The sequence below is a fragment of the Acanthochromis polyacanthus genome, chromosome 16 (assembly GCF_021347895.1).
Source record: "Acanthochromis polyacanthus isolate Apoly-LR-REF ecotype Palm Island chromosome 16, KAUST_Apoly_ChrSc, whole genome shotgun sequence".
In the NCBI taxonomy this organism is placed as follows: Eukaryota; Metazoa; Chordata; class Actinopteri; family Pomacentridae; genus Acanthochromis; species Acanthochromis polyacanthus.
Genome location: NC_067128.1, coordinates 24,423,651 through 24,437,003, shown reverse-complemented (window position 1 = coordinate 24,437,003; position 13,353 = coordinate 24,423,651). Strand labels below are relative to the sequence as shown.

Genomic DNA, 13,353 nt, shown 5'->3' with positions numbered 1-13,353 from the left:
AAGAGACAGGGTACACTCTAGAAATATCTCCAGTGCTTCACAGAGCTAACACAAACAGACAGATAATGATGCATGCTCACTCTTATGGCCACTTTAGAATCAACTATTAGCCTGCTATGCTTGTATTTGAATTGTGAAAGAATGAAAACCAGCAAAGGTACCGGGAGAACATACAGTCACACAGAAAGGCCCCAGCTGACCAGCAGGTTCAAACACAGAACCTTGTTGCTGTGAGACAAATGTTATGAATCTATCCACTGTGCCATCTAGACTGAAAGGCAGCTGTACTAAGAGATATAATAATCTTGCTGCTGGAGCTTCAGTTACCATTGTGACGCCTGCTAATGTTTGTTTTGAAGGGAGCTGTCAGACTTTGATAAAGACGGAGCACTGACCTTAGATGAGTTCTGTGCCGCCTTTCACCTGGTTGTAGCCAGGAAGAATGGCTATGACCTCCCAGAGAAGCTGCCTGAGAGCCTCATGCCAAAGCTGATTGACCTGGATGATTCAGCAGGTATGCAAGCTCACATTTTCTCAGTGATGAAATTTCTCCTAACTTCCCAAATTTAGACCTTGTGAACCTTGTGAGGTTACAGCACTGACAACAGTTTGAAAACTTTGCATTATTGTAGGAGTTAATTGATTTTGAGTGGGCTGTATTTTCCATGGAAGTGACTCATATTTCTATATTTCTCCTTCCTCTTAATGTGACATAACTAGCATGTTTATTATTTTCTCAGTATTTACTTTATTACATATAGGGGGGCGGCATAGCTCAGTGGGTAGAGTGGCCGTCTCGCAACCGGAGGTTTGCGGTTCGATCCTTGGCCTGTCGTGCTCATGTCGTGGTGTCCCTGAGCAAGACGCCTAACCCCTAATTGCTCCTGGTGGGTCGTGGTTAGCGCCTTGCGTGGCAGCTCCCGCCATCAGTGTATGAATGTGTGTGTGAATGGATGAATGTGACGTATAATATAAAGCGCTTTGGATAAAAGCGCTATATAAATACAACCACTTACCATATACAGCAATGGCAAAACTACAAAGAGTATTTTTAGTTTATAATATATATATATATATATATATATACATATATATAATGTTTTATTTTAATATTCTCAAAGGACAGAAATTGAAACTGTTGTGGTTTCATAGTTTTAGCTGTGGGTAAGTAAATATAGTTGTTTATCATTGCTGTTTAGGGCTGAAACTAACGACGCATCAACGCGTTGTCTGAGCACGATACGTCATCAAAAGCGGAAGTGAGCGTGCAATGCAACAGAAATCACCTTCCGACCGGAGCGCGGAACACGGACGAACGTCAGCGCTGCATCGTGCATGTTTATGTATGCACGCTGCAGCGCGGATGTCCGCGTTCTATCATAAACATGGATGTCAGCGTTTACTATACAGCTGTATCTAAACGCGGACGTCCGCGCTGCATCGTGCATACATAACACATGCACGATTTCCGACGTCCTGTTGCATTGCGCACTCACTTCCGCTTTTGATGACGTATCGTGCTCAGACGACTCGTCGACGTGTCGTTAGGTGCAGCCCTATTGCTATTCATAGTGCTTGCTAAAAATGTTTTATCCACACCTGCTGATGACATTGTGTCCTCTAAAGTGTACAGGATAATATTCTCTTTTTACAAATTGCAGATTACCAAAATGCAATTTGACGACAGTTGGTCGTAGCTCTAGTAATTCTAATAATTTGTGTTTATGGGTAAGACAAAAGCTTACCATGATCGTCTGGCAACAAGTGGCAGTGCATATGAGGGTTTTTAAACATTCCTTTCCCCTCTACATTTTTATTCTCTAAATATGATTTCCTTTTTTTCAACTGTCATTTGGTGCAGAAGCACCAAGTCATCCTCTGATATTTAAATAAATAGTTTAATATTTTGGGATAAGCTGCTTTTTTTTCTTGATTACTGATGATTGGATGAGAGAATTGATAGCAATCAGTTACCAGTATCCTGAAGTCGAATAGCAAAGACTGCAGGACCTCACTGTCCTCAACCAAAAGATAGTCCAGCAGATAACTTGCTGTGAAAAGAACATGCTGTTTTTACACTTTGGATTCTGTAGTTTTTGGGGATAAACTTCAGACAGTCAGAATAGCTGTTTCCCCGTTCCTCCTACATGTTTCACACTACCCTGCACATCAACTCTGGAGAGATATTTTACCATGCTTAATGTGCCACTCTAACGACTTGCAGACAACTTGCTTCTCTGTATATTTCGTTTGAACCATACAGCATTTATCTTGTCAAACACGTTTTATGCTTTTCATTTTCAAGTAAGAGTTAGTATAAACACTATATCTTTGGTGGTTTTGATGAAAAATTTGGATCTAAAGCTTAGATTTGGTTTAATATTCTATTGTGTTCTATTCTGTTCTATTCTATTATAGGTTTAACTGCCTTTCTCACAAGGAATTCTCTTCTGATGAGTCTACCCATTATTACAGCTTCTGCTTTGATACATTTTTCTTAGTCATTTTTTTTCTTAGGATAACATGTTGTTCAAACCCACTCGCCCATTTTGGGCTTCCAAGGGTTTTGACTGTTGCAGGTTATTTGCCACATTTGTCTGAAACCCATATGTGTCAATCTGACGTGTCTAATGTGGCATTCAGAAGTCCCGGAGCCGACTGCTGATGTTGGATACTCAGCATCGCCAGTGGAGGTGACCCCCAACAAGTCTCCCTCCATGCCTTCACTCAACCAGGCCTGGCCAGAGATGAACCAGAGCAATGAGGTTCCAGCATTCACACAACACATCATTATGTAGTAGTTTCACACACACTGCGAACTCTATGCTTGTTTGCTTTTGCTGTGTTTGCATTTGATTCATTTTCATTAATTGCTCAGGGTATAAAGGTCAAGTTGTTCTGTCTTTATCTGTCCATCATCATAATTTTACTACGTCTCCATCCTTTTCATCATCAGACACATTTACTGATAATTCAGATCCTCTTCTCTCACTTCTTGGGACTGTGGCAGTAACTTGCGGTTCTGTATGAAAGTCAGTGATGTCTGATGTTTTGTTTCTGTGTCTGCTGATGATGTCACGTTACCATGTCATCCGGCGATGACTGGTGAAGTCACATTGCCACAGAGGCTCAGACTGATGTTGTAAATGTGTGATGTCACTGCACTGGCTGACTGACATGTTTTTTTTCTCACTGTCTGTCTGTCTCCTGCAGCAGTGGGAGACGTTTAGCGAGCGCTCCTCCAGCTCACAAACTCTGACCCAATTTGACTCTAACATTGCACCAGCTGACCCTGTAAGTCAATCACTTAGTATGCATGGTTTCACCATTAATGAACAGGCATTAACCCTCTCTGGTCCTCTCTGCCTTCTCGCTCTCTCTCTCTCTCTCAGTCTCCCTATGTCTCTGCATGATGTTCTTCCAAAGTACAGTTCACTGCAGTAGCAGTGTGTGTTGTGATTTGGCTGGCTTAGCTTCTATTGGACCTCACTTTTTTTTCTACAGCGACATCCACCAAGCACTAGTGCATTTGCAGATTGTCAGAAATATATATTTTTTCCACAAATGGTCAGTGCTGTAAGTACTAAAACTTGTGTTCAATTTTGTTGTGCTTTGTAATTTACTGCTGAACTGTCCCAAGTCCGTTGCGATTTTTTTTTTTTTTTTTGCCAGACCGGTAGAATATAATTTGGTTACAGTAATAATTGAGTGTGGAATAGCTCAGCACAATTAGTCTGGTGAAAAGTATTGACAACTGCAGTTTCCCTTTTTTGCTAATGTGGATCTTTTTTAGATTGCTTTTTAGTACGCTCTAACCCTGGGCCGAAACTCCAGCAGAAAAAACAATGACATTCAATTTAACTCTTAAATCGGTTAGTATTTATTCATAAGATTAAATATCCATTAAATGTTTAGCACAGGCGTTCACATTACCAACCTCCCAACACTCAAACCTGAATGCTTTAGTAGAGTGCAACTGGACTTCTGTTTCTGGTACTTGAAAATGTTTCACTTCTCTCCCAAGAAGCTTTATCAGTTCTAACTGACTGATGGAAAGTCCAAGGTATTACTCTAATCCATAGCTCATGGCCATGTGTGAAATGTTGTAGAACTGCTTGGGGAGGGATGCTCCAGCCATTGATACACAGAGAAGATGGAGCATGACACCACTTACTGGTTGTTTATAACACAGTCTTGTGATCGCTTCTCAGGGTGTTTCAACAATGTTACCACCTTGAGTTGTCCTTCATGAGGTAGTTTCTCCACCATTTACACCTTGAGTCATATGAGCCCTTAACAGTCTTGGGTCCTTGACAAGTCCTTGAGCCATGTGATTCAGGAATAAGAATAAATACCTAGGATTCCCTACCACTCAGGTAGATTTGAGGAGGCCTCTTGGATGAGAAAGGAGAAATCTGTAAGAGCCAAAACGAGAAGTTCAGTTGTCTTCTACTGAAGCTGTTAGGGTTATGTTGTCCTGGATGAATGAGGATCTACATAGACATGTCCTACCTCCACATAGGAGCATGAACAAAACAGCTCACTCCATCTGGCAGACAGGCCGTCCCTCGAGCCCTGTGATCTGTGTGAATGAGTTAAACATTGTGTCTGTATTATCACAATCACTGTTTCCCCTAGGTTGAATTATTTGGTGCAGGGGGCCCAAAGCGGCCCACCTGGCCCCCTGCTGGGTATTTTTTGTTATGTTTGGACTACAGTTTTATTGCAGTCAGAGTGCTTGCATTGAGCAAAATACCTGTACTTTTTTAGTTACCTTTCTCCTAACATAAGCAATATTGACCTTGTAGAGCAAGAAGGAATTTTTCTTGTTTGACTGTGTAGATGGGTTAAAGGCTGCCCTCCTGTGTTGTCAGGAGATGCAGCTCTAACAGTGTCAGCAGGAGAGCTGCTACTGCTCTGGCTAGAACCTGCCCTACCATCAGCAGCAGTCTCCTGGTCACTCTTGCCACATCCAGTTTGAGTGTATTTTAGAAAAACCACAGATATTTTGGCTTGACTTTCTGATATTTCACAAAGAAGAGAACCTAGAGCAAAATGCAGAGAGGGTCTTTGACCGCCAGGGCCATTTGAGGGGATAGGGAAACAACATGACAGTGATATTTCAATTTGAATAATCAGATAAAGTAACCAAGAGAGCAATTTGTTTGGGTTTATAGTCTTGAAATGTCAACAGTTACAAATTGTTAAGATTAGTCCTCTGAAGCAAAAAGTAAGAATCAGCCTTACGAACATGACATGCCTGAAGCATTCATAAATTAAAATCTTCACTTTGTATGTGAGCTGTTATTTATCAGACTCATTACACAGGAGATTAGGCCTGTCCAGGTAAACAAATAAAAATGTTGACGAGTACAAACCATTTCTCCTTTGATCAAACCTGTCTGTCTTTTAGCATTTCTGTCTGGCTGACCCTCTGTGTGTCTATCTGTCCTCCAGGACACAGCCATCGTCCACCCAGTTCCCATCCGGATGACGCCCAGCAAGATCCACATGCAGGAAATGGAGCTGAAGAGGACTGGCAGCGGTGAGACACCTTCTGGCCTCAAACCTGATTGTATATAATCCTGACTTACAGTTGCAACCAAAATTATTCAACCCCCAGTGCCAATTTGGGTTTTAAGTACTATCTACAACTTTTAAGTTGTTTGGAATAAATTTAACATGCAAGTGGATTTTAAACAGCTGAATGTAACCAATAATACAAGGGTTTTCTCTAAATTCCACACAAAATGTTAATTTTAATAACTAGTGCAGTTTCAGAATTATTGAATAATTTTGGTTGCAACTGTACATGTTTGCTGATGTCATTGCATGTGTGCATTGTGGTTTATAGCTAATACGAACTGCAAGTTGTATAAGAAACTATAGCAGCACATTTTAGAAAATCCAATATGGTGTGAAAACATCCAGATGTGATAGCAGACTCAGTTTTGCAGATAGATATAACAACCCAAGAGGTTTCCATTAATTATCAGTAATCAAAACCTGACCTGTTTTTTTTTTTTTAAAAACGTATTTACACAGCAATTTTTATTCATGAACATGCAGTGGAATTATCTTGTTGCCAGTTTCAACAGCAGCAGGTCTGGTTGCTGCTAAAGCACCTTTGGTCAAAACTGATAGCAAGACTGCTAACTTGTAATTTTTAATGTTTAGTGGTGTCAACTAACATTTCACCTTTCCTGCTGTTTCTCAAACCTTTAGACCACAACCACCCTACCAGTCCTCTACTGACTAAACCTCCAGAACTGTCTGAAGAAGCCAAATTACCTGCTTCTATTAAGTTTGTAGCCACCAACACTGTAGGTGAGTAGTTTCTGTTTTTTGAACACCTTCTCCCACCAGCTTCAAAGTTTAAACCGCCCTCTCCCATGAGATTAGCATTGGGTGTTGTGGGATCTGCTGGATCTCAAAGGAGTCCTGTAAAGTGTTACTTTTAATCATTTCAAAAATTATAAGGAAGATGTTTTTGGCTCTCTTTTAGGTCATAACCATTGTAAAAAAATAAAATAAAAAAAAAATCATTTAATCGCCCTTTTCTAAACGCGTTATGAATTGTGATGAATTCCTAGTTGTCGTTGCGTGTTGTGTCAATATACTTTCCTTTCTATACTTGTGTTGTGAGTTGCATAGTTTTTGGCTTTTTGGTCAGTAGGTTGACCCAGTGTTTATGGATTTTGTTATTTCCATGAAGGTGATGGTTACAGCAGTTCAGACTCCTTCACCTCTGACCAGGAGCCAATCTCCAGGCAAAGGTGAGTTCTTTTCTTTTACTGGACAAGTACTGGAAATGAGAGTTTGCTGTGAGAACCACCATATATTTCTCACACCGTTACTGCCTCATCTATTTGGTCTATGGCATCATCTTACTGTTGGTGACATTTGTAGATTTGAAGGGGAATCCTGTCTTTGACCATCTGTCCACATGGATTAATATTCATTGTGAATAGCAATTTGTATCATTCCATAAATCTGGAAGCATAATGTTTGTGTCCAGGTCTCAGTCGGGTACGTCTCCAGAGGCTCTCAAGGTGGTAGCCCCACCTCCCCCTCCACCTCGCCCCCACCCCTCCCACTCCCGTTCCTCATCTCTAGACATGAACCGCACTTTTGCTGCCACATCTGCTACAGGACAACCTCAGCCCTCTACGATAGCTTACCCTCCTGCTGTGCCTCCTCGACCGCTACCCACACAGGTAAGACAACTGAGGATATTTCGGTGTCTGTGTGCTTCACCGTCACCTGTGTTTTTGGCCTTTCAAAAGTCAACCCCCCTCCTTTGCCTTCTTTTGCCATATCCCTAGACGTCAGTACCACTTACTGGACATCGTGTAGAGGCTGAAGGTGTGCCAGGAGGTGGTGCGGTGCTCACCACCACCTCCCCACAGCAGATTCCTCAGCAGCCAAACTTTGCAGACTTCAGTCAGTTTCAGGCCTTTGCTGCTTCTGAACAGCCCTCCAGCCTGCCAGAGGTCGATAAACACAGTGAGGCAGGACAGGTAGGTTGTTTTCTGCAGATAGGCTTGGGCATTATAATGATACATACGTCAAGATAATATAATTTTTCAACGTTCAAGAATGTTGCCAAAACACTTCTACAGTGGTTGCCATTACTGTAGTGTCACTAGGTCTGCCATTACAGGCAATGTTGTAAATCAGTGTTGGGTCTGCTGTACAAAAAATGAATTTTTGTATGATTTATGCATTAATAAGTAATTTAGTGAGATTAATTCCATTTGCTGCATTAGTGAAAAACAGCCATTCTCTTTAGTTATTTATTCCATTTCAAAAATGTATTTGTCATAAAATATTCCATATAATAGTAGGTTGAGGGATGTAAAATAATTTATTCTTTGGCAGATTTGATCTGTATGCCTGAACGGTTTCCTAAAGTTTAAAAATGTCACAACCAGAAGTGTTTCAGTTATACTTTGAGAACCTTCCAACGAATAAATGTCACTGTTCTGTAGCATTTAATGTTTGTTTTTTTTTGCACTTTTCGGACTTCAAATTACACTGATTGAATCCTTTAATATTTATATATTGATTTATATGATAATCGATGAATATTCTGCTTTTTGTCATTAAGCAACAAACTTGAAGCTTCTCGTACAAAATCTCAGGATGGACAGAGCACTTTAGCAATTTAATCAATCTTTTTGCTATTTTGCTCATAATTAAATTTTTTCCCATTATGGTGGTAAACTGAGAACATAACGGTCAGAAAATTACAGTCCTTTTTACGCTATAGGGAATTGGGAAATATGCACATTGATGAAGACTTCTTTAACTGCCAGAATGCTGTTTAGCACAACATCGTGTGAAGTTTTTGTTTGTGTGTGTCCACAGGTGGACAAGACATCAGAGGGTGCCGGCCCTTTAAGAACAGTGAAAAGTGATGGCCAAGCAGATGAGAGAGCCTCAGCTACAGTCAACTCTGTACGTCAGCATCTTAAAATTATAAATTAAATACATCATCCAATACAACAATTCAGTTACAACTGTACATCTGGGAGGAAATAGTGGAAGTGCACATCACGTCTTGTGTAATCATTGAAAAACGACAACAGAAACCTGAAAGCTGCTTCCTTGCAAACAGCTAGTCCCACTTAGTAACACTAAAAAATGTAATTTTTTTTGTTTTGTTTTACTATCAGACGAAGGGCTCTTCTGGCCCACTTGCTCCTCCTCCAAAACCTGTACGTCGGAGGTTGAAGTCTGAAGATGAGCTACGACCAGAGGACGAGCAGCATGGTCCGCAGAAATCAAATGTCATAGCTGCTGTCCTGGCCACTCAGCCCTCCATCCCCAGGTAGGACACTAGCGTTTTTTAAGAAGACTTTTCAGGGTGTTATAACTGTTAGTGGCTGAATTTTTATGTCTTTCTGTTTCCAGGTCAGTTGGAAAAGACAAAAAGGCAATTCAAGCTTCAATCAGAAGGAACAAGGAGACAAACACAGTTTTGGCACGACTGAACAGTGAACTGCAACAGCAGCTGAAGGTACAGAGGAAATTAGCAACTTGTAGTTTTGGTAAATAGGAGGCATCTCACCTCATGACTTTGACTGGGCTGTTTTCTTGCAGGACCTGCTCGAAGAGAGGATATCTCTGGAAGTCCAGCTGGAGCAGCTCAGACCTTTCTCTCATCTTTAACCAATGTGTGGAGGAAAACTCTGCCCTAGTTCATCCGAAGCAAGGCTGTGTGACTCCCCCACTCCGTCCCTCCCCTCTTTTTTCCTTCCATCACCTCGGCTTTCCCCGGAAGCACTGACCTGCAGCAGGGTGTCTCGTTAAAACTCTCATGCTCAATCACACACTGAATCATAAACCGGACGGATGTGAGGGCAGAGTCTCACAATGGGAGAAAGCGACGAGAGGATTTGACAAACTGGCACTTTTCAATTTTTTCTAAAGAGAGGTGAAGGTGAGGATGACAGTAAACTGAGAGACGGTAAGGAGTGTTGGACATGATGCTTCAACTTTGCGTTTGTTCTTAAGACAAACTGCTGGGGTCTGATTACTTTACTCTCTGAATGACTGAACAAGAAAGAGTGTATTGCAGAGTGTATTTGCTGCCTGTGTCTGATTGTTTGTGCATTTGTGTTCCTGTTTAGTGACTTACTTGGAGGCTAGTGTCAGTATGCTTGACACTGCAGCACCAAACTCCTTTTAAATATCAGGTAAATTTAAAGAATTGTTAAACAATTTGGGACATACCTAACCCAGTTAAGCGTAAAGACTGGAAGCAGGGGAAAACAGCTAGACTGGCTCTCTCCAACATAAATATTACACCAACAAATACCTCTGAATATTACTAATTAACATGTCTGGTCTCACTCATTTAAAGTGCACACACTTAAAAATTAAACCGACGATTTGAGGTTTTAGGTGGAGCTGTAGGCTAAAACTTCCTCTGAAAAAAACGTGAATCCAGTTATTTCCCAAAATGTTCAAAACTGTACCTTAGATCTCACTACCATAGTACTTATTGAAAACTGGACAATAGGCAGCTGCTTGGAGGACGTTTTTTTTTTTTTTTTGTTTGGAATATCCTCAGAAATGGTCTGTTATGCTGAACATTTGATGCCTGGTTATCCACTATTTTTAAGAAATTTTTGAAAGAGGCTTTGAAAACAGAAGGAAGCCCACAGTCTACAGAGGTCAATGAGCAATGTATAATAAATTGCCATTTTTTGGAATGGAGTTTGGTATGTTCACCTCCTTTGTAAAGCTTACTGAGTGATTTCCGGTCAGGACTGAGTGTTTGTGTGAGGCCTTTAATGGCTAAATCATCATGGTGAAGGCTTTTTGATTCATCCTGTGACATGAATTCAGCCTACCTTCCTCTTATTACTGCCCCTTCAAGAGTGTGTGTGTGTGTGTGTGTGTGTGTGTGTGTGTGTGTGTGTGTGTGTGTGTGTGTGTGTGTGTGTGTGTGTGTGTGTGTGTGTGTGTGTGTGTGTGTGTGTGTGTGTGTGTGTGTGTGTGTGTGTGTGTGTGTGTGTGTGTGTGTGTGTGTTAGATGCAGTGAATGGAAGTATTGTGTCTTCTGTTTTTTTTCCTCCATGTTACACAGTGTTTGAGGATTGTGACTGAATGGTTTAACTTTATGCCAAATCACTGAACTCACTTCTATTTGTGCTGTTTGAGGAAAAATGCAACCTCTTCTCCTTTCCTACAAGGTTTTCTTGATTTGTGTTTGAAACATAGCTGTGGCTCCACATTTCAGCTTACTTTTAAATCTCTTACTCTTGAACGCTGCAGTTATTTTTGATCTTAACTTCACCTGTTTGGGACAGCATTTGGTCTAAACAAGCGTTCATTTGAAAGGCTTGAAGATATTCCAGCTGTTTGACTGCAGGAGGCAGCGTTTATGAAGAATAACGTTGCTGATCAGGGAGAAGTTTTCCTGTGATTTCTCTTCAGATCCAAACTGATGGTGCAGGTACAGTTGACTTAAAAATTGAGCTGTTTTCCAATCAGGCAGTCAGTGCTATGCAAGTATGGGCGATACATCCTCATAGACCAACTACACTTAGCTGTTTGTACTATGATAGTAGCAACTGTGTGAACAGTATACTGTTTTTTGTATCATAGATCTTCCAGAGCACCATCTACTGTATGTTTGTGACTCATTTTGCCTTTTTGGTACTGACAAGCGGTCCGCTTCCCCCTGTTTCTGCTCCAGAGGGAAGTAAACTCCAGATCAATGTTTTTATCAGGGCAGTTTCACCTGAAGTCTGCAAAATGATACCCTTGCTGGGTGTAGATGAAGCTTAGCAGGAGACCAGTCAACAGAATGGGAGACCTGAATGACCTAGCTGCACTTTGAACTGAAACCCCTCCCCCCACACCCGCCTCCCTCATTATTACTTTTATTTGTTACGTTCCTATTTGCTTACTTTTAACCTACATGTTTGTTCTTGTCTCCCACATATATTTAAAAAAGAAGATACTATGAGAAGAAAAACAGGATGAACCACTTGAGTTTTATTTCTACAGTACAACCTGGAAACTGTAAGGTTTTTGTGCCAGCATGTCCTTCAATGTCCTATTTTGTTTGATCACTTTTTTTTAATGAATGTTTTGTCCCTATGTGTTGGTGAAGCATCAGTCTTCTAAAGCCTTACTCCCCCCGACTGGCATTCAGGTTTCCACGGTGGCTGACTGACCTCTCTTCCTTGTTGTTATCAAGGCTCGCCTTCTTTTTTGTGCTGTTGAGGACGATGATGTGCTTGGTGTGTATGTGTGCACATGTGTGCGCGTGTTATATTGTTTGCAGACCTGGAACTAATACCATTTAAAACCCTATTAAACACCTTCGAGTGGGATTGATTGTTTGCCAGCACAACAGCTCCCTCCTCATGCCTAAACCCAAAAGGCAATCCAGGCAGGCAGAAGCAATCAGTCATTACTTGAAGTCTCTGATGGGATTTGAATGCTATTTGCTCCCAGATCTATGTTGTATATTGTATATGATACACACTTTTGGACTCATATGTAAATTTGCATTAATTGCTGACTAACAGCGAAAGAATATTCTATTTAATTCCTTCTCTCTTGGCTGTGGGATCCTAGATGTTTAACTGCATGGATGTACTGTATCTCTGCAGAGTCAACTAGCAGCTGTGTGATTTTTACACAAAAATAAAAAAAACGGCACAATATTTTAAAAACTGCTCTTTTTACTCATTGCGTTATTGTTGCGAAAAACACATTTCTATAGTGCAGGGGTGTCAAATTCATTTTAGTTTTAGTTTAGTTCAATTTGATCTCAAGTGGGCCAGACCTGTAAAATCAGAGCATAATAACCTATAAATAACCACAACTCCCTATATTTCCCTTTGTTTTAGTGCAAAAAGTACATTCTAAAAATGTTCAGAATTATTGAACTGTCTTTTTACAAAGGTAGTGTCTACAGATACGGACCCGTACCCGGGTCCGTACCTCTAGTACAGATGCTACGGGTACGGGTCCGTACCTGTAGCATCAACCTTTTACAAAACCTTATGAACAAACTGAAATTTCTAAGAAAAATAAGTGCAATATACAATATATTATAATTCAGTTTATCATTTACATAATACAACTTGCAGATCACAGAATATCTACAAAGGCAGAAAACATTCTGTCTCTGGTATTTGGAACAAAGTATTTTACTTTATGATCGAAACAACGTCAAGATTTAGAAATTTTCACATCTGTTAATCCTGACTACCTGAACCATCATCATACAAACTAAAGTGGGAACAACTTAGGAAGGTTAAGTTGTCCCCCTGTCTTGTAGGTGTATTAAATTTCTAGATTAAAAACATAAAAGCTGTGACGGGACAGAAACAATGGGGTTCCACCAAACTCTTTTGTACTGAAGCTGCTGTTCTGACTGACATTATTTTTGCAAAAATGTTCAATGTCTTTAAAAGTTTTCACAGTATAGTGTAATTTTTTATACTTTGCAAAGTCATCCCTCTGGTGGGCCGGTTTTGGCCCTCGGGCCGTAAGTTTGACATCCCTGCTTTAGGGACACAATCTTGTAATGGCTACTTCCTACATCATGTTACAGAGCACAAGTCAATATCTAACTAATTTCATGACAGTGAGTTCAGCAGACATCAGTGGCCTCACTGGACATCACATTTGAGCTGAACTCAGTGAAACATCTTTGGGATGTGACAGAACAGGGGATTTATCATATGAATGTGATAAAACATATCAACATGGAGCAGAAGATCAAATCCAACATTTGTGTGGACTCTCAACAGCAGCAAAGACCTAAGAATGCAAAACTAACCTCACCATACTTATGGATTCCTGATTGTAAGACAGACTTGG

General features: G+C 40.6%; 1 protein-coding gene across 2 annotated transcripts in view; it reads left to right on the top strand.

Moving 5' to 3' along the window:
- Positions 1-12,188, top strand: part of reps1 (RALBP1 associated Eps domain containing 1) — a 40,148-nt gene extending 27,960 nt beyond the window's left edge. Inside the window, exons 8-19 of one of the 2 annotated variants that reach the window (XM_022212388.2) lie at positions 360-514; positions 2,644-2,765; positions 3,214-3,294; positions 5,458-5,545; positions 6,226-6,327; positions 6,716-6,776; positions 7,019-7,217; positions 7,326-7,520; positions 8,371-8,460; positions 8,679-8,833; positions 8,917-9,022; positions 9,106-12,188. In XM_022212388.2, coding sequence (XP_022068080.2) covers positions 360-514; positions 2,644-2,765; positions 3,214-3,294; positions 5,458-5,545; positions 6,226-6,327; positions 6,716-6,776; positions 7,019-7,217; positions 7,326-7,520; positions 8,371-8,460; positions 8,679-8,833; positions 8,917-9,022; positions 9,106-9,174 — 1,423 coding nt within the window. In that variant the 3' untranslated portion in view covers positions 9,175-12,188. The remainder of the gene's footprint in view (positions 1-359; positions 515-2,643; positions 2,766-3,213; positions 3,295-5,457; positions 5,546-6,225; positions 6,328-6,715; positions 6,777-7,018; positions 7,218-7,325; positions 7,521-8,370; positions 8,461-8,678; positions 8,834-8,916; positions 9,023-9,105) is intronic. The other variant, XM_051960907.1, reaches the window with a different exon arrangement.
- The last annotated feature ends 1,165 nt before the right edge of the window (positions 12,189-13,353 follow it).